This window comes from Diceros bicornis, chromosome 4 (genome assembly GCF_020826845.1).
Source record: "Diceros bicornis minor isolate mBicDic1 chromosome 4, mDicBic1.mat.cur, whole genome shotgun sequence".
NCBI classification, from domain to species: Eukaryota; Metazoa; Chordata; class Mammalia; order Perissodactyla; family Rhinocerotidae; genus Diceros; species Diceros bicornis.
The window spans coordinates 1,086,158-1,106,461 of NC_080743.1; the positions used below are offsets into that span (position 1 = coordinate 1,086,158).

The following is a 20,304-nucleotide window of genomic DNA, read 5'->3' on the forward strand; positions in this document are numbered from 1 at the left end:
TCTGTCATGCCGTTGGGGAATCCAATGAAAGTAGAAAAGTTATTTAAGATACAAAATGGGCTAAAACTGAGAGCTGGACATATTTTTTTTAAAGTTTCCAAAGTTTCTTAGGAGCTTCTGTTGGTGGGGATTCTTAAAGTGTCAGGAGGTTTGGAGTTCTGCCTCAGACAGGTTATTTCACGGGATTATGGTCACCGTTTGTTTTCACACAGGTTACAAAGCCTGAATACCCAGACAGAGTGTTGTCTGATAAACAGATGTAATGCACCAAGTCTGCTTGGAATAAAGAGCAACAGACTGTGAGCACATGCTTAGGACTCACTGGAACTCATCAGCGCAGCTAGCTCGGAGTTCTCTGTCTCCAATCTACTTTTGAGGTAGCTTGTTGCTGGTAAAGTAACAAGGAATTATTTTTCTTCCTACAATTTGCTGCAGAGACTCATGGGAAGTTTATTTGCATACATCTTGTTACAAAGACTGACTACTTCCTGGCTTAGACAAAGTGTTGCCTGATAAACAGATTTAACACACAAATGTCTGTCTGGAATAAACAACGGCAAGCTGAGATTTACATTTCCATTATCAGAGATAATCTCTTTCCCAGTATATGGGAATTAAGGACCTTTTCTTTAAAATCAAGTCTGTGATGCTGATGTTTTATACCAGAATCATGTCATGTGTGAGTTGAGGTTGATTTTTTAAAAGAAACAAAAAACTTGTTTGGATGGGAGGATTTATATTACAGAGGTAAATGTACACTTCTTTTGTGGCACCTTATAGTTTTAAAACCAGGTTTTCTTGCATTCTTCTATTTGATCCATACAACAATTCTGTTAAGTTAGGCAAAATACTTATTAATGTCCCCATTTTACAGATGAAGAAACCAAGATCCAGAGCAGTTAAATTATATAGCTGAGACTTTTTAGGATACTATCTTTTTACCATTTTATGCTCCTTTCAGTAGTGAAATATGAATGCAAAAAAAGTTAATACTTAGAGTACTACTTGACTCTAAATAGTATGGTTACCCTCAACAGAGGACATTGTATTATTTTAATAACTTTCTTTACAGATATCCAGACACATGAAAATAATGCATATAGGCTATAACTTAATTATGCATCATTTTCATTTGATACATTTGTTTTTACAACATGAAAGTTTATGGGGAAATTTTTTACTTGAAGTTGTAGAGATGATTACATGAGTAATCTTCAAGCATATATTCTTTTTCTTTTTTGAGGAAGCTTGGCCCTGAGCTAACATCTGTTGTCAGTCTTCCTCCTTTTTGCCTTTTTTCTCCCCAAAGCCCCAGTAGATAGTTGTATGTCATAGTTTGGCATCCTTCTAGTTGCAAGCATATATTCTTTTAAGAACTCCAAGAACTTACTGTTATAATTAATATTGTTTGTGAAAAAGTGACTAAAAAGGGACAATGGAACACAATTCTGATACGCAATAATGTTATAGTGATGGCTTTTTAAGTAGGTCTTTGTCTACACGAGTGGGTAGGTGACCAGGTTGACTCAATAACTTGAGTTCTGAATTGATCAGCAGGTCACTGTCACGTGTAAACACAGCTCTTGTTATGGGAAAAACAAAATTCAAAGTGATTACCTAAGGTAAATTATTTTCATCATAGACCTTTTTCCAAGAAAATGTGAGAAATTATAAATTTAGTCTGTCATGCTTGCATATCTTTTATAATCACCATATTCTTGCCACTGACTTCATGTATAACTTCACTGGAAAAGCTGATCATTACTTGAAGTCAGCCCCATGCAAAGATTGAAGGTTCAAAGATTGAGTCATTTTGTCATTACTTTCAGAGTGACTGAATTTGTAATTTTTAAGCTTAGGAATGATTCCCCTCACTGTCATAACACAACAATAGTTATGCCATTTAATTTTTTTTCTCAACGTGTTAAAACTGTGTATCATTCCACAACCTCCTTGTGCACGTAGAGAAATAACACATATATGAGTAGGTGATAAGACAGTTGAATCACTTCAACCTAAACAGTCTCGTCATCATCCACCGTCCCCACTAAGCAGATGGGACTTGAATGCCAGCGTTAATGCCAAAAATTTTGTTTCCTGCAAATTTAATATTTCACAAATTCTTCTTCAGAAAAGGCATTTAAAAAAAAGTTTCAAGAAAGAAAATGGTAGAAACCTAGATTATATGACACTCTTAAGTACTCCCTGCAAATGTGAGAGGCGGGAGTGGCTAGGAGGTGGATCTTCTGAGCAGCTGGCAGCCCCCGGGTGGTCTGGTGGAGCCCTTCCAAGGCAGTGTGCATGAACACAGCCTTCCCACTCCTCGGAATCCAGATTAGGGGGGATGAGGACCAGCGTGTGCAAACCATCCTGGTCCTTGGGAACAAGGGCTCTTCGTCTGCCACATCTCCTCATCTCCCTTCCGGGGAGGAGGAGCTGCTGTGCATGCTTAGATTACTGCGCTTATCATGCACACACATATCCATGCAAACACTCAACTCTGCCTCACTGGGACGGTTATATGGGTCAAATTTTGTATTTTAAATACAGTAAAGATAAGACTTTCCATTTAAAGAACCGTGGGGTGTTTCCATTTTCAAAGCTATGAAAACTTTTATGGTGTGACTCACCTCATAATTTATCTGTTTTACAAACTAAGTTGTTGTATGTTAATTTTTCAAGTGGGCCACAGTTGTGTATGTTAATTGACATTAGATATTGGTTTGGTTATTAACTGAGCTTAAAAGATTTTATGCATTCTCTGGAAATGCTAATATTTTTTAATATTTTTACTGGTCCAAATTTAGTGATGGTATTACAAATTTCTGTTTGTTCTTTGTGAGACCATGAAGGATTGTATTTAACTGATGGTATTGTATTCGTTGGTGTTTACACATAAGCTACAAATTGTATATATACGTGTATGCACCTGTGCACTGACACTCTACATTCTCAAATAAAGTTATAAAAATATTTCCTCATACTTCAGTCTTTATGGTCAAGATGATACTGGAAAAAATAGACAATATTTCTAAATGTTTAAAAGTATTACAGTAATGTTTCTGTTAATAAGCAAAATGTGGCTATCATAGCCATTTGATTTTCTTGATTTCCTTACTATAATAAACATGTTACAAGACAAGATGATCAAAATAGAGTAATTGTAAACCTTACACTGCCAATGAGAAATAGGATTATTTTCTATTATAACATATGGATGTGGAAAAATGAATCTTGTATTCTTTGGCCCGACTCATCTTTCCAAACCATAAGAAGTAAAAATTTACCTAAATTCTGAACATGAAAGGGCTAATTCTAGAGGGTAACCGTTTATTATATTCAGAGTATAATCACCCTTATTTCTTATTTTCTTTTGCCCTGGGAATGCTCCTCACTCTTCATTTATTTGCAGGAAAGCATTCATTCCCGTCTTTGCCTTTTCTTTTTCACACTATAAACAACCCCAACTCTGTTAGGCGGCATTTCACTGTGTCTCTTTCACTTGGCTAACTCCTTGTTTCTGGATGCCTCATGGTTCCTTCATATCGCCTTTTAATTTGTGGGATTTAAAACTGGACAAAAAATTCTAACAAAGGCTTTTCAGACTTCATCTTTAGCCAAAGCATTATGTATGTAGAGAGGTTGAAATTTAGGGTAAATTATTTTTCGAATGGAACCAGAATTTGTACTTTTATGGTTCACAGACTTTTGTTGACATCACGTTGACTGAATAGGAGTTGCACTGGTTCATTTGAGGGCAGGAAGGGCTCCTCACCTCACCACAGCCTGTGTGTCTGTCCTTTATCAGCTGCTCACAACAGCAGGTGTTAGTACTCTGTGGCACCTTGGGCATCAGATATGGCAGATTTCTCTTATCTCTGCAGCTTTCGAGTATGTGAAATATTCTTCTGTTGTCCCTCACGTCAGCCTGCACACGTTTCTGGGGGGCCTCCTGTGTCAGAGTCTTCAGCTCTTGTTGTTGTGAGGTAGCCTTTTGTGGTGCGTCGGCCAGGGCATCATAGGAGGTGATTGCAACTTCTAACTACCGTGCAAAGTTTCCCACCCATGAATCAGAGGGACATGCCTCTCTCTTCCTCGCCAGGCCCCATGAAGGAGGATGGCAAGCAGAAATAAAGGCCTTTCTGCTCTCCTTTTTCATTTTATAAGTCCCAGTCCCCGGTTAGTGTGAAGTGAGTATATTTTTCAGTCACTGGCGGTTCAGTGTTAGAAAGCGGAACAAGTGAAAACTCATCTCCTTAGTTGAGCAGTTATTGGATCCTTGGCTGGGCCAGGCACCCCTGGAAGGTCCGGGGGGCAGAACAAGAGAAAGAAAGGAACTCTTTTCTTACAGAGCCCAGATCCTCATAGGAGGTCACTTAAAATCACGTGGTATAGTATAACATAAGTCAGACTGTAGGAGAGAGGCGTACAATGAAAGCAGGACTGGAGAGGAGAAAGTTTAATTCTAGGTCGAGCACAGAGAAGATTTAGCAACATTCCATCTTTGCTTCATGCCAAAAGAACATAAAATACTTGGAAGTGATATCTATATTTTTGCTTGATCAGTTTCACCATATTGACTTGTTTCTGTCATTCTTCACCTTCCCCACAGGAATATTCTCTGAGGTTCCGTGCTGAAGGGGAGCAGAATTGAGGTTGGGGGAACTGAATACGAGATAAGCAGCAAATCCCATCCAAGGTTTCTGTTCTCGCGTGGCACCACCTTATGGAAGCAGAGACTAATATGTAGGCATTAGGATTTATTTTATTCCTTTCCCTAGTGGTTCTATTGATAGTGAAATGTCTTTGTCTGAGTACTCCAGCAGTATAGCTGTATGCATCATAAAAACGCATAGATAGATGGCTAACCAGTTCAATTAGGAGGTCTCAACTCAGCCTCCTGTATGCAAACTCTGTCTATTTTAAGTTTAAATTTCTGCTCATAAATTTTTAAAAACCAAAGGAAACATTGCTTTTCAAGGTTAGGTTGAAGTCTAAGCTTCCTTAAACAAAAAGCAAATCCCTAGATGGGAAAAAAAATTGATAACCCTAATGTACTTCCTCACAATAGCATTTCCAACTGCATCGTTTAAACATACTTTATTCTCTTCATTCAACATACAAATCTTCTGGCTTTCAACCAGGGAACCAGAGAAAGTCCCTGCCAGATAGAAGATATGAGATATGGCATCCAGTTCTACGCAGTTGGATTTGTTTTCTGGGTTCTCTGAATATTTCAGGTGGTGATAATCAACTGACCACATGATAATTGTCCAAAACAGTAACACACAAAGTTGCCTCTACCAATTATAAAAAAGAGAAAAGTAAATTAATTGTTAACCTTCATGATAGTGTTTTAATGCAAATGTATAAGAAAGAGATCTTTCATTTGTATCAATTATGTATGGGTAGAAATTAATTTGTAATTCTGGTCATCTGGTTGGCTCCATACTGAACAGCATTGGTGACCTTTTGCGGTACCAGAGAAAGTGTCCATGTGTCCTCAGCATAGAATAGCTCCTCGGCTGGGTAGTTTCGTTCCTTGTTGGTTCAAAACAGAAATGACATTAAACGGCCATGGTAGAAAATAATTATTGAAGTTTTTAGATCATTTAAGTTTTCTGGTAGATCTTTGGGTTTGCCTAACTCTTACCAGGATAGTGTATTTTAGTATGCAGTCCTCAGATGGATAACAGTGTCTCTGGCTTTTGAATAAAACTGGAGATATTAAGTCTTATTTTCGGTTTGGCGGGATGCCTCCCACAGTGTCTGCACGGAGCTTTCACAGGAGCGGCCCCTCTCAGGCCAGCTCTGAGCCTGCTCCCGCCGCTCCTCGTGGCTGTCTGTTTGCTGCTTTTTCTGTAGCTTCGACTTGTAAACTTTCTTTGAACATACCTGCAGCCATCTTTTGTTGCCGTTTGTGTTTTTTACAATCATGTTACATTTCTATAAAGATGGATGGTGAGCCAAATGTGAAGAAAACTAAAGAGAACAAGAGTCCACTTTTAGATTTTTTAAAGAAATTTTTTGAATCTCATTGTCCTTCATATTAATGGATAAATAACAGAAAAGAAATTGGCTATTGTATATTTAAATTAATGGAGATAAAAATGTTTTTCCATTTGTTCATGAAGTGATTAATTGTACAGATCTTGAACCTAGAAGAACGTCAGCTAAGCTACCACATAGAAAGTTAGGTTTGCTAGTATTACTCCAAAGAAGATGTTCTATTTGGCAAAATTTTGTGTATCTATTTTGGGACACGATCAGGAAGAATTTAACTTTCCCTGAAACAAAATTAGGTATTTTCTTTAACTTTAATTATAGATGTTAATGGTTTAAAATTTTCCAGGACAAAAATAATGAAGGTACGCCTTTTCCCTAAAACATGTTTAATTACTTCTCAGAATATTTAGTTTGTAGTTTTTAATGGCAAAATTACAGATCTTTCCCTAGAAAAAGAGAAGGTGGTCATACCATATTTTCAAATCGTTGGCTGTAAAAGTGATATTAACTTATGGAGTTAAAATTTCAAATATGGTCCCATGTAAATTTGCATTTCCAACTTGCAAGTGCAGGCTTTGTGTTTAATTTTGTGGTTCATTCTGAAGGATTTCTCTCGTTTTTTGCCCTAAAATGCTTTTTGTTTGTGTTTTCACTATGGCAGTTGTTACAAGATGGTAAGAGCTATCACTTTGCCAGACTTAAATAAAAATTCACGTTTTCACATTTTTTGCTATTTGAACCTTTGAATCAACGTAGATTTTTTCTGTAGTCCGCAGGTTAAGATCATCTAAAAATTTAAGAATAGACATTTTCTTAATAGTACGTCCCTGTAATTAACATCTTCATTTGCTTAAAAGCAGGGAGCTTTTCTAACTTAATAAATGAGCATTTCTCGACCTGAGGTCACTAGTAGGGCTGCTTCTTTTTGCAACATCTCCAAGAAAGAGAATGGTAATGCTCTAATGCTGTTGAAATAGAAGTAATATTTCCAGTTTAATCACAGTTAAGTGTCATGGCCTTTTGATCTTGCAGTGAACTTCTTGCTGAAATGTGGTCAAATTTCAGACAGCCAGTTCTAACTTTGTGAAGTGCAAGTTCCAGTCCAGGCTTTCCAGAGATATAGAGGTTTTTCTAAAAAAAAGTTTTTTTTTTTAGATACTGTTATATAGTGTTTCAAGTCCCAGAAAAGTGTTTTACATCAAAAAATTTTCTTCTTGAAATATTTTGCCTGATTTTTCTCCTAGCCCCCAAAAATGTATCATAAGTATGCTTACTTCTAATTCTGTGAAATTCTTTTGATCTAACTTAATTTTATCTCATTTTAAAGTTAAATGTCATTTTATTTTAAATTATCCCATTTAGAAGTTGAATTAATCTTTTTAGTTTGAAAATGATTGTATTTTTTAAACAAAAAATAAATGGAATTCAGTAAAAGTGCACAAGAACTTATTTTTGTTAACAAGCCCTTTTAGGATCTCCCAAATGCATTAGACCAAGGGAAAAGTAATGCTTCTAAAGTGGGGGAACCATGTACCTTTCCAAAAGACGTCTTTGAGTTATCCTGTTATTTCAAGTAAATGTGCTAGAATATTAGGACTCCTGTATGTAATGGTGTTAGTCTGCATAGTCTGTTGCTGTAACTCAGAGCTAAATACCAACAGAACTTGTTACTGTTGTTTGGGTTGCTTTTATATACCAGCTTCAAAATATGTTTTGACACTTTATTATGTTCTGAATCAAGCCTCAGATGTGTGTAGTGAAGAATGAAGTCTTTATCAGGCTCTCATGTGTAAGTAACGGAGAAGAGCAGTTTGGAAATGGCCTCTCTGCAGAATGGTTTCTGCTGAGTTTCAGGTTAGGATCCCACACAAGCCAGCTGCCCCGGAGGTGTGAGCAGAACCCAGTGTCGTCTCCAAAGGCATGGGCTGCTGCTGCTGGGCATTGTCGCTTTCTTTCCTCTTTTCCTTTCCTCTTTCCTTCATCATGTCTTTTCCATAACATTCTCATTCTTAGTTCATATGCTGGACTTTTTGAGAAAGTCTGGCACCTCTCGTCCACTTTCCCTCACAGACTCTGTAATTTTTGGCTGTATTTTTATGTTTTTCAGATTCAAGTCAATCTGAAAGTCCCAGCCAGCCAAGTGACGCTGACATTAAGGACCAGCCAGAAAATGGTAAGTTTAGTTTGGGGCTCTGGCTGCTGCTCTGAGTCCACAGTGGCCAGCAGCCCGCTGAGTATGAGGGTTTCGGGTCTGCCCTGCGTGCGGCCCACAGCGAGAGCAGCTTGGAGGACTTAAGGAGTTCTCTGGGCACAGGTGCAGACCCAGACCCTCCTCTTGGGTACTGTCAGGTGCCCAAGAGAACCTTGGTTCCAGGAAAATTGATTGCTATGAGAGAAGCAGAATCTTTTCAGCCTAAGTGAGGAGCGTGGCCTTTTCATTTCATTTTAGTTCCTTTTAAAGTGGCAAATGCCCCATCGTCCTCTTCACTAGTGATTTAAGATCGTTGACTGACAAGTATTTTTTAGGCCTTTCAGGCGTTCAACTCTTTGCTGATTGCTTTAAGAAAACGATCTCTAACTTTGAAGGATTTTCCACTTTAAATTGTCTGAAACAGGGGGCCGGCTGGGTGGTGTAATGGTTAAGTGCGCGCACTCCGCTTTGGTGACGCGGGGTTCGCAGGTTCGGGTCCTGTGTGTGCACCAATGCACCACTTGTCGAGCCATGCCGTGGCGGCGTCCCATATAAAGTGGAGGACGATGGGCACGGATGTTAGCCCAGGGCTAGTCTTCCTCACACACACACACAAAAATTGTCTAAAATAAAACAATAGGGTACATGACAGTATTAAATTCCTCAATTGCATAAATATATAAACTTTCTGTTGCAGAGACTCGATTAAAATGGAAGGCACACTTTATATATGAATATAATAGTATCGGATAAAATACTGAGTTTCTGGTATGCACTCCAAGTGCAGAAGAGATTGTCATGGGTTGGAATTTAAGATTGAGTAAAACTATGGTTTCAATGAAAACCGACAAGTGGACCAGCTGTTGAGCGTATGCTGTGCTGTCGCAGATATCGGCTCAGGAAACCCACAGGACTCGTCTCTGGTGGTGGGGCGGAGGCTTTGATGGGTGCTTGGCCCTGAGGGCCCTTGAGGTCGCTGTGGTCTCGTGGCTAAGAGCTCAGGCTCTTGTCAGACCTGTGTTCAAATTCTGCCTCAACTGTTTCTTACTTCCTAATATCAAAGAGGTTATTGAACCTCTCAGAGTAGAGATTTATTCCTCATCTTTAAAATAGTGCAGTAATACTACTACTTACCTGTTGAAGAGTTAAATAAGATAATATGTACGTATTCATATAGTTTATACTGTGTAAACATTGTTGGCTGTTGTTCAATATTACTTGTTGTATTTCTTGTCAGTATAATCCACCATATTGTTTTTTACCTATTTGGAATGACCTCATTCCTTGGGGCTCTCTTCCTGTTGTTTTTCTGTACATTTTTCCATTTTGTTCTCCTGATCTTTTGGAATAGATAGGTAAACTGAATTATGTCAGTATTGTGGGATAGAAGGTGGAGCTTACCACTTAGATATCTTCTCATTAATTTCTCAGGACTTGTTTCATTTCCCGAGCCTGGGAAATACTTTTACATTGCTGGGCTCTGTCTGGCTGTTCCTCTCCTCATCTTGGTGTTTTAGTGGTATTTTCGTTATCAACATTGTCTTTTCAAAGCAATCATAAAGAAGAGGTCTCTGAAGGCTTGTTTCAGTGTGTCATAAACTACATCTTATTTTTGCTAACATTTTCAAGTGATGTTTATAGACTAGCTCTGTTCATTTCCCACCTGACTTATAGCTGATGCCTAAATGTTTTGTTTTTTCATATATTATATTTATATATAATCTGCCTGAAGTTGTGTCCAGAGATACTCATTTTATTTTCATTTTGAAAAGTTTGCAGGTGGTAGAGTGTGTGGTTCCATATTCAGGCCTGGCTACCCCTCCAGCCGGCCTGTGATTCATCGTCTTCATGAAGTGGCCAACAGGCAGTTCACACGCAGACGTAAACTGAGGCACAAGAGCCTGGCACACCCTCTGGAGCTGCCTGTGATACCGGTGGTGTGCATTTCCCATCCCAAAAAACAACCAGGATGGAGCCTGCATTTTTCAGCCAAAGGCACCGATATACTAGCCAAGTTCACTTTTAACCCCAGATTACTTGGTGCTACCTCAAGCATTCCCAGTACAATTTTGGGGGGATCGTGTGAGTTCAAAGAAAGAATGTATTAATATCTAGGAGAGAAAGTAATAAATTCCTGTGTTTCAAATTTCTATTTATTTCAAAGAAAAAGAAGTAGAAGCTGCTTTGTCTTTGACAATTCTGGCCAAAGCTCAGACTGGAAGAATATCATCAGCCCATTCAGTTTCCTCTATCTGTCTTTTGTCAATCTCAGATGAAGTTATCGGAGGAAAAATGATTTTCTCTCTTCCCTAGAGACATAGAATCCCCAAAGGAAAATGAAGGAAGATTTCAGGACGAGGTATTTACGTGCATTAGATCCCTTTCTGGTGTTGCTTGATCAAGAGTGTTCTTTCTTTCTCATTACCCAGGTTATAGGAGATGAGTTCCTGAAAGGTTTTCATTTGTTCGTTTCATTTTTGTTTTTAAAGAGGGAACTTTCATAGACGAATCAACAAAACTCTTAAGAATGTTTGGAATCTTGGTGGATGAAGAAGTGACAGGGTCTAGTCTTCAAATAAGTAGGAACTCATTCCTCCTTCTTTATGTATATGGGAGGGGAAATAATATTCTTTTTATCCCAGCTCTTGAAGAGAAAGGTAATGGGAAACGAATGGTATTTTCCTAGTAAACCACGAGCATGGATAGACAAAGGGTGACATGCTGTTTCATCCACAACCGTAAACGAGGCTGTGTAACTCTACCTAAAGTGGTTGCAGCTGTTTCTTCCCTGCCCAACGAGGCTGTTGTTTTCTGTGGAATTGTTGCTTTCTTTTCTTGTACTCCCTTAAGACTCAACTGTAAAGGAAAACAAATCTTTGTCCAATTAGAGCATTAGATGGGAATTTTGAAGGAATTATCTGAAGCCCAGAGATAAAATATCAGCATCTCTGAAACTCAAAATTGATGTAATATAATGATTAAAAACTCTGCCTCTGGAGTCAAACAGACCTGAGTTCAAGTGAAATGATGGCTGGTGACTTTGAATAAACTATCGCCCCAACCTTGGTTTTCTTATCAGTAAAATAGGAAAACTAAAAGAACATACCTCATGAGTATTAAAATGAGAACATGCATATGAAAGAGCATCATGCCTGGTTCATGGGAAGGACCCCAAAAAGGTAATCATTAGTTCTCGCTGGGTCAGGCACACACCTGTGATGAGTACAGGTAGTCGAGAGGTCAAAAGCTGGGCACAGTGGAATGAGAGAGGGATAGAGTCAGAAATAAACAAGACTTGTAGAGTGTCCTTTGTAGACACCTACTCTGTCCTGAGTTGTCAGGCACAATCTGCTCAGATCTCCTCATAATCCCTGCAGGACCACATCTCTCTTACTGTTCAGGTCTGTGCCTCACTTTCTGTCACTTCCCGGGAGTTGAAAACTACCAAGTCCATTCATAGTTGCTAGAACCTTCAGAATGAGTGCTCAGGATGAAGGGGATTCTGGAAAGAAGGGTCTCCACCTAGATGTCTTTAATCTTAGCTGAGTTTTTCCTTGGCACAAACCAAATAGAATTTGGCTTATTAAAAACTGTAAGCTGATTAAGGATAGGAGTCATGACGGGGGCCAGCCCTGTGGCTTAGCGATTAAGTGCGTGCGCTCCGCTACTGGTGTCCCGGGTTCAGATCCCCAGTGCGCACAGACGCACTGCTTCTCTGGCCATGCTGAGGCCGCGTCCCACATACAGCAACTAGAAGGATGTGCAACTATGACATACAACTGTCTACTGGGGCTTTGGAGAAAAAAACGGAGGAGGATTGGCAATAGATGTTAACTCAGAGCCGGTCTTCCTCAGCAAAAAGAGGAGGATTAAGCATGGATGTTGGCTCAGGGCTGATCTTCCTCACCAAAAAAAAAAAAAAAAAGGATAGGATTCATGACAAATTCCTCTTGAAACAATCTTGCACAGCATGTAGCTCTGTACCTTGAACTTAGTAGGCTCCCGGTATTTATTTGCTTAATTAATAAAATTAATAAGTAGATGAATATGTTTTTATTATCCCCAAGTATTTTTTTTATTTTTGGTGAGGAAGATTAGCCCTGAGCTAACATCTGTGCCCATCTTCCTCTACTTTATATGTGGGACGCTGCCTCAGCATGGCTTGATAAGCAGTGCGTAGGTCTACACCCGGGATCCGAACCCCCAACCCATGAACCCCAGGGCCACTGAAGCAGAGCACGTGAACTTAACCACTACCCCACCTGGCTGGCCCCTCCCCAAGTCTTTTTTGAGTGTCTGCTCACTGCTGATTTACCAAGAGGTTTTTAAGGAAAAAAAACATTAATTAAGAAAACCTGGAGAAGCTGAAAATCTGATTTGGGTGTGGGGCAAAGTTGTATGCAGACACATGGACACTCGTACACAAGTATAACTAATAGCACTAGGAAGCCAAAGCTAGGGGCTGTCCTGATGGCCACAGTGGATCAAGTTGTCCCTCCACCCCCGCCCTGCCCAACGAGCAGGTGTGAAAATGTGTGAAATGCCATCGCGTTACCTTATGCTTGATTACCCTAGGGAATGCATCCTGACAAAGTTCTCAGTCTGACTGGTATCACTTGTTTAATCCTTTTGCATATTGCTAAAATCCCCTTTCTGGATTTTCAAGAGCTCCTGAAGGTTTTAAGCCTTATTTGTCGGACTTGGACTTAGAACTTCTACTCAAACCACCTTTGTGAATTCCCATGATGTTCTTTGGTTACTGTTAAGAGCATTTATAGGACAAAACATTTGAAGTGCCTTCCCGATATTTACAGGGCCTGTGGACAGTCCTCCAAAGCTTGCATTCTGTGGTGCATCAGGGAGTCATTAATGAGGAAAAAGCTCACGTGAGAGCCCTCCTTCTTAATTCAGGGCAGCTTCTCTAGGGCCATATGGAGTCAGAGTCTGAGGGAACAGCACAGTCCGGCACTGGCACTCTGAAAGCACGCTCCCCACGGGGACTGGCTGTGACAGCACCCTAATGGAGAAAGGAAAATGTGAGGTTCCCTTTTCAGAAAAGAAAAGCTGTGTTCACATGGGTTTTTCCCCCTATTTTCTATCTCTCATTGCCTGCACAGCCTGCTAGTAATAATAACCTCATCTTAGTGGTTTTTAAAATGTGATATTTATAACAGGAAATCAAAGTTGGTATTTGGATTATTTTCTCTAGATTTAATCATGGTAGCTCCCTCGTTTATCTGGTAGTTGCACATATGTTGGTGGCATCAACCTCAGATGGGCCTTTGCAATCAATCAGTGGAAGGCCGTTCTTGCCCCAGATTTTGAAAATTTCCAGCTCTACTTGGCAATTTGAAAATCACCTGGAGTGTTGGTTGAATCTGGCTCTCAAGCTCACCATTTTCATCCATGTCCTTCCTATCTTATGTTGTTAAACTGGATATCATTGCTGAATGTTAATAGATGAACAAGGAGTGTGCTTTTCTTCAACCATGATTGTCAGTATCATTATTATCAATTAACTCATTTCTGTGAGTATTTTGAATATTTCAGTATTTATGAAATAACTTCCAAGGTTACTGACTTCCTGATTTAAGATTTATATGTAGGATTCACTTTATAATTTGGGGGTAAGACAACTATAAATTTCTGTTTCTCTTTTGGATGAATGTTCTTTTATCTGATAATATTCTCTTAAAAAATTGAAGGCCCTCTGCTTTAACTTTTTTTTTTTTTTACTACTTCTCAAATATATAGTAGATATATTGCAATATTAATACATAGTGGAAAGGCAAAATAAAATACATAATTCCAAACTCTAAGAATTGTCTCTTACTGCTGGATGGACTACTTGTTTTAGGAACTATTTTGATTAATGTGTCATTTTTGTTGGGTCGTTTTAAGAATTTTGGAGGCAATGCAGCCTCACAGTTTGCATTTTATTGGGAAAGCAGTAACATTGTAGCACCATTGACTTGTGAATACAATTTATCAATATAACATAATTTGCATGACTTTCTTTTTCAATTACCTAGCGACTGTTATTCTCTGCAGTGTTCTTTAAAAAGACCCTGCGGGGACAGACACAGTAGAATGACCACCAGAACAGCAGCAATAACAGTAATGATCAATGTTCTAAAATACATAAAGGTCTCGACTCAGGGAGACATTAAAACCTAAATGCCTTCTGGTTGCCAGATCTGTCTAATTAAACTCTGACTGATGAATTTTCAGCAATGTGATGGAGCTGGTCTCTGTTCTTTTAGAGACTAGGAAACTAGAATTTTGGGTTGCTTTAACATTTCTGTCGGAGACCAGGTGAATTCTGCTTTCTTAGATATTGTTAGCAGGTGTGACCCATCATTGTTTGCAGAGGCTCTTTAGAAATGCCCCCAGACGGAGAAAACCCTTGGACCTTGTCTTGTGAAGGATGAGGTGCCAGGTGAGGCTGGGGCTCCTCCACAGGCATCCTGCAGTGCTGAGCTTCACTGCAGGGCCCAGCATACTTAAGGAGCCTTTTCTACTGAAAAATAGGGAGGAAATTTGTAGTCATTTTAAAGAAGTAATTTTACCTCACACATTCTGGGTGTTTTATTGTCTACATACAGAGGATAATTGGATGAATAGACTTTAAGTGGTTGGCTAGTAGCCAAAATAGGGAATGTTTTAGACCCTGTTCCTCTCATTTCCAAATTCTAAAATGGACTGGCTGGGTGGTCTGTTTCAGACATTCCCCTCCCCACAACCCTCCACACACAAATAATTGCAGAGGAAAGAAGAAATAAAGGGGTTTCTTTCTGGTCCTCAAATTCATTTGTGCCTGGACTCTTGTCTCAGGAAAGACAACCATTCCAGTGCCCATTGGAATGTACCATTCCTAGAAAAAAAGCATTTTTAAGTGTTTGTTTATAATTTATATGGGATTGTGTAAATATGTCTATAGATCTGGATTCTAAAAATAAGAAGCAATATGATTCCTGTAGTATTTGAATTGGGCTCAGAAAAGGAATCATGGAGGGGCCGTCATCCAGATTCACAGGATGGGAGAAGGTGCACCTGGTGTGTGGCTGCAGCTCCGTCTGGTGTTGCTCTGTCTCCCCTGTAATCTAAGCCTGGAGCAACCCTGATAGGACCCTGTGACAGAGACATCCTTAGAAGGACCTGCCGTGTACTTGGAATGGTCACTTTCACATACCTGTCCACCAACTAAAAATCAGCATGCTGTCCTATCAGGGAGGCTGATTTGGGTCAGGAGTAGTGTATGAACTTTCCTTGCCACAGATAATAAGGTCTGATTTGACACCTGAGTGTGAATTTGTTGTTTTAAAGCCTGCATATTGTTTTTTGGAAGGATTTATCCATTTGTGGATAATATTAGTAAACTGAATGTAATATAAATAATTCATTTGGGGATTTGGAGTCACTAATCCAGATTGATTAGTTGACTGCTAGGAAAATTCATGTGGCCACAGGGATTTTTGGCACCTCTTCTCCCTACAGCTTCCTTGTTCTTTTTCTTTTCTTCAGGTTTTACTCAGCTCCAGGCAACTCTGTTCTCTTGGGATTAACTTGTCATTAAAAAAATTTACGGGGATATCTCAAATAGAGGTGGGGGGAGGGGCAGTGTTTCTCGAAGATGACTTTGCCCCATCTCAGTTGTTAATTTCTGTACTTGGTTGATTTTAGCCCAAAGGGAACAAGGGAGTCTCATATGCCTTATCCACAGGCATCATATGGCACATATCCAAAGAGAGAAGTGTAAAGGATGTTGTGGCAAGGCAAAATAGTAGACTTCCAGCAATCTCTCTATGAAGGAAAGTCAGTGTTTTCTTAGATCTCTGTAGGTATTTTGCAACCAGAGAGCTTCTCAGCAAGCAGCGTTTGTATACTCAAGAGATGAATAAGGAGAAGCCAAGTCATAGCTTCCACATAGGTCAGATCAGCAAAGGAGAGTTGCCATTACAAGCCTGACATGGAGCGTCTGTTGTCAAGTCACTTAAAGACTTGTACCTCAGTCTTTCTGTAAGTCATCTGGTAGATGGTCATGAAGAATCTGCTAGGTACATTTGAACTGTGTGCCGGATGCGCTGAGGGCATGCAACGATGGGTCAGACATCCTGTTCTTGAGGACCTGATAGTCCAGTAAGGGGACAGGGCTTCATTCATTCATTCAACACATATTTATCCAGTGCATTCTAAGAACCACTGAGCAAAACAGACAAAATCTCTTGCCCCAGTGGCATTTCTGAGGGGGGAGGAGACACTGAACTAGCTCATATGTATGTAATATGCCAAGTGGTGTTAAATATTGTGAAGACAGATAAAGCAAGGTAAGGGGATAAACAGTGGAGGATACGGGGGCTGTTTTCAGAGGGTGGTCGGGGAAGGTTTTTCTGGTCTGTTGACATTTGAGCTAAGACCTGACTGAAGGTGAAGAAGAGAACCATGCAGATGTTAGAGACTAGTGTTCTAGAAAGAGGGAGCAGTCCATGTGAAGGCCCTGAGCATGTGGAGGAGCAGTAAGGGGGCAGGGGGGCGTCAGGGGCATGAGTGAGGGAGAGAGCAATTGGAGACGGGGGTAGCAGGATGCCAAATTATATTGGACCTTGTGGGCCAAGGAAAGGACTTGGCAAATCCTTGATAAGCCCTGATATGCTCTACAGGGGAATGCACATACCGAGTACATTCATTTGTTGATACAGGGGCTGCATCCTGAGCCCCTACGATAAGTTAGATACTTTAATTTCAGTGGTGAGCAAAGCAGAAAGGCATATTTCAAAGCATTGTCAAGGAATGAGACTCCTGTCTGCCGCGGCAATATCTTTTAGTGTCCCCAAAGTTTTCCCTGATGATGTGTTATTAAGAGCTGAGTCACTTGCATGGGATCTTTGGCTTCACATGCCCACTCGTGCAAACGATTCCTTTTTGTTTAAGGGAGGTCTAAATCTGTGGGGCTTCAACTTAACCCTTATCTCAGAACGCCATTCAGATTGTACACCACCAGGTCTCAAGGACATTTACCACAGAGCTTGATTTTTCTCCCTAATAGTTGCCCGATTTAGCAAATAAAAATACAAGATGCCAAGTTAAATTTGAATTTCAGGTAAACACCGAATAGTTTTTTTAGTATTACATGGGATATACTTATTCAAAAAAAGTATTCATTGTTGATCTAAACCCAGTCCTGTATGTTATCTGGCAGCAGGTCCTCACTCTCCGCACACCCCATGCTGGCTATGAGGCAGCAGTAACAGCAGCGTAGGAAAAGGTTTGATCAGTCTGTGATGATTTCAGTGATCCCAAAGGGTCAAACCACTGGAATTTAACCCACTGAAAGTGAACCTGGGAAGAGTACCACCAAGGTCTCACGAGGCGAATGGTTAAATTCCGTTCCTCCCGCCTCTGCCAGTACCGTGCCGTGGTTGTCCTGGAACAATGAGCCACTTGTGTGGCACCGTCACTGGGTACCATGCAGTAGTTTAGAGCCACTCTTCCTCCACGAGTGAGTGTGTAAGTATGATTAGTGGGATATGACTTGAGTAAGCCGTTGGGACGGTGCGTGAGTCACTTCCTCAGAGCAAACGCGGAGGAAGTGTACCTTCTCACAGGATCCAGTTATCGGCAGAATATTGCCTCATGAAAGATGATGAAAGTGGAAAACCAGTCAAATAATAAAGCACTGGGAAATTCCACATTCAGAGGTGAAGTAGAGAAAAGACATTTGGGTAGACTTGAAAACAGAAGGTGCCGTCTTTTTCACGTGCTATATGGGAAACTAAATATATATGTGTTCATTTGTAATCCAGGACTGTTTTGCTGAGTCTGACAAAATTTGCCTCAACATGTTACAGAACATGGTGAGATCTTTGTGTCCTCCTACTTTATGAGAAAATAATGTTCACAGATTCAAGGAAAGCTGTTTTGGAAAGTAGGTTAACCTCTATTGGCTTTAGAGCCAGATGATGACAGAAATAATGATTTTGGTGATAATAATCATGATAATAGCTCACGTTCCCTGTGGACTTGCTGTGTGCTGGTCTGTTAGTTTGAGTCCTCCGAGAAGAATGAGCCCTGATGGGATTAGATGTACAGGTGGTTATTGGGGTAAAACCTATGAGCTATGAAGGGAGGGGGAAAGAGTAGGCTGGGAGAGGCTTCAGACTGCAGTATTGACCTGACACCTGTGGAAGGACAAGGGGAAGGAGGGAGCCTTGGGTAGGAAGAACCCCAGACATTGTAAGCTTCCAAGAAGGTTCCATTCAGACCAAGAGAGAGTCTTTGAGCCAAAGTCACCTGTTATACAAGTTCTTTGTCCCGTAGGAATGGATCTGCATTAGTGTCTTCCCCCTTAGTCATTGGCTGGGAGTCTGGAGGAAGTGTGGCCTTCGAACAGATGGGGTGGTGGACCCGGAGGGGAGGCCGCTGGGGTTGTCAGGTGGGTATGCCCCTTGCAGCAAGTGATCTGAGTGGCTCACTTTTATGGCCACCACAGCAAGGCACTGTGCTAAGAGTTCTATGTTTGTGATGGTATTTAGTCCTAATACAACCCTATGGAGATAGGCACTATTGGTGTGCCCATTTCACAGATGAGGAAACTGAGACACCAGGATTTAAATAGCTTGCCCACAGTCAAGAAGGCAGAGAGAGTGTTCAGACTTACTCTAACTCCAGTCTAGTTGCTTAACCATTACCTTGTATGACAGGAAGAATAGTCTTCACACGCTGGCTCTGTAACTTATTGATTATGTAAATCGGGACTCGTGTTTCCTCATTTGTAAGGTGGGATGTCCTCACCATCCCAGGAAGCATGTTTTTGTTGCTGTTTTGTTTTGACCCCACACAGTGTTAGTTCCTCCTCCTTCCTCGCGTTGTTCTGTCGTCTGGGATCATCATCTCTTCTCTTCCTTACCTCATCCCCCAGGTGTCGGCCTACCCTTGCTCGGGTGCCACAGCCTCCGCTATGTCCTCAGAACTAGCAGGTCTGTTTCTGTGCAGATTATCTGTGGGAATGTATGATGTGTGTGGATGTAAGTGTGTGTGACGTGCCCAGAGCTTGTAACAATCCACAGTGTATCCTCAGTGAAGTGTAGCTCACCTTCTCTCTCATCCACCTCATTGCCTCATGGACAAGGACCATTTGCTAGCAGGCAATCTAGAATATACTTTTTCTAGTTTTAAAATTTTTTGGCAAAATTACATTCTTATTTTTCTTATGAACATTCTTTACTATTTTTTCTACAGTTTCAAGAATTAAAGTTAATTTGTGAGTATATACATTATGAGTATATGCCTCTACAATGGATATGTTTTAATGATGGACTAAATTTTCATTCAGTTTTTCTAGTGGAGGTGGATAGTATCAAATGAGATTAGTTGTAAGGTATTTATACCAGTAGCTGTTAAGTTTTTTGGATGGCTTAAAATAATTATGATTGCCAATAAATTTGAAAGTATTTCGTTGCAAAAGATCTAGGAAGGTAGTTTTATTGAAAACATAAAATGTTTATTTCCATTCCCCATTTTTTGTGGAGTACAATAGAAATGCACCTCATCCCTTTGATTTTAGATTTCTGAATTAATTAAAAGAATTGGTGAATTCTCCATTTCAAGTGAGCAAGACAAAGTTCATTAGGATATCTGATTTCTAGCATGTCCCTCGTTCACAGACCGTGTTAACTCTGTAGAGAGGTTTATCTTCTTTTAAAATTGCAAATGTGGTCTAAACTTAAAGCTTTTCAATTCACTGCATTCTTATAGCTTGGAGTGTACATAAGATTTTTAACAATAGGGAGGGGGACAGTGAGGCACCTTGTTGTCAGAGCATCAGCCAGTTAGTTCTAAAGGCCCGGAACATGCACATCCCTTGAGTTCCAGTGTATTTGCAAACTGATATCATGAATTCATATAAGTGAAACTCAGCACACCCTAACACACACTCTTGACCAGGGGTTGCCAACTGGTGGTCCTTGGAGGGGAACAAAGGAAAACCCTTAAAAGAAATTATGCATTTTTTCCGTAGATAAGTCTTCAGCCTGTGTAGCTTTTTGCTTTTGACTTTGTGTATGTGAACTCACTGGTTGTCCTATACTTACAGAGACTCTGTCTGGCAG

General features: G+C 40.2%; 1 protein-coding gene across 1 annotated transcript in view; it reads left to right on the top strand.

The window, feature by feature from the left end:
* NFIA (nuclear factor I A) overlaps window positions 1-20,304 on the top strand; it is a 347,625-nt gene that overhangs the window by 173,768 nt on the left and 153,553 nt on the right. The window contains exon 3 of the mRNA XM_058538169.1: window positions 8,114-8,179. Coding sequence (XP_058394152.1) covers window positions 8,114-8,179 — 66 coding nt within the window. The remainder of the gene's footprint in view (window positions 1-8,113; window positions 8,180-20,304) is intronic.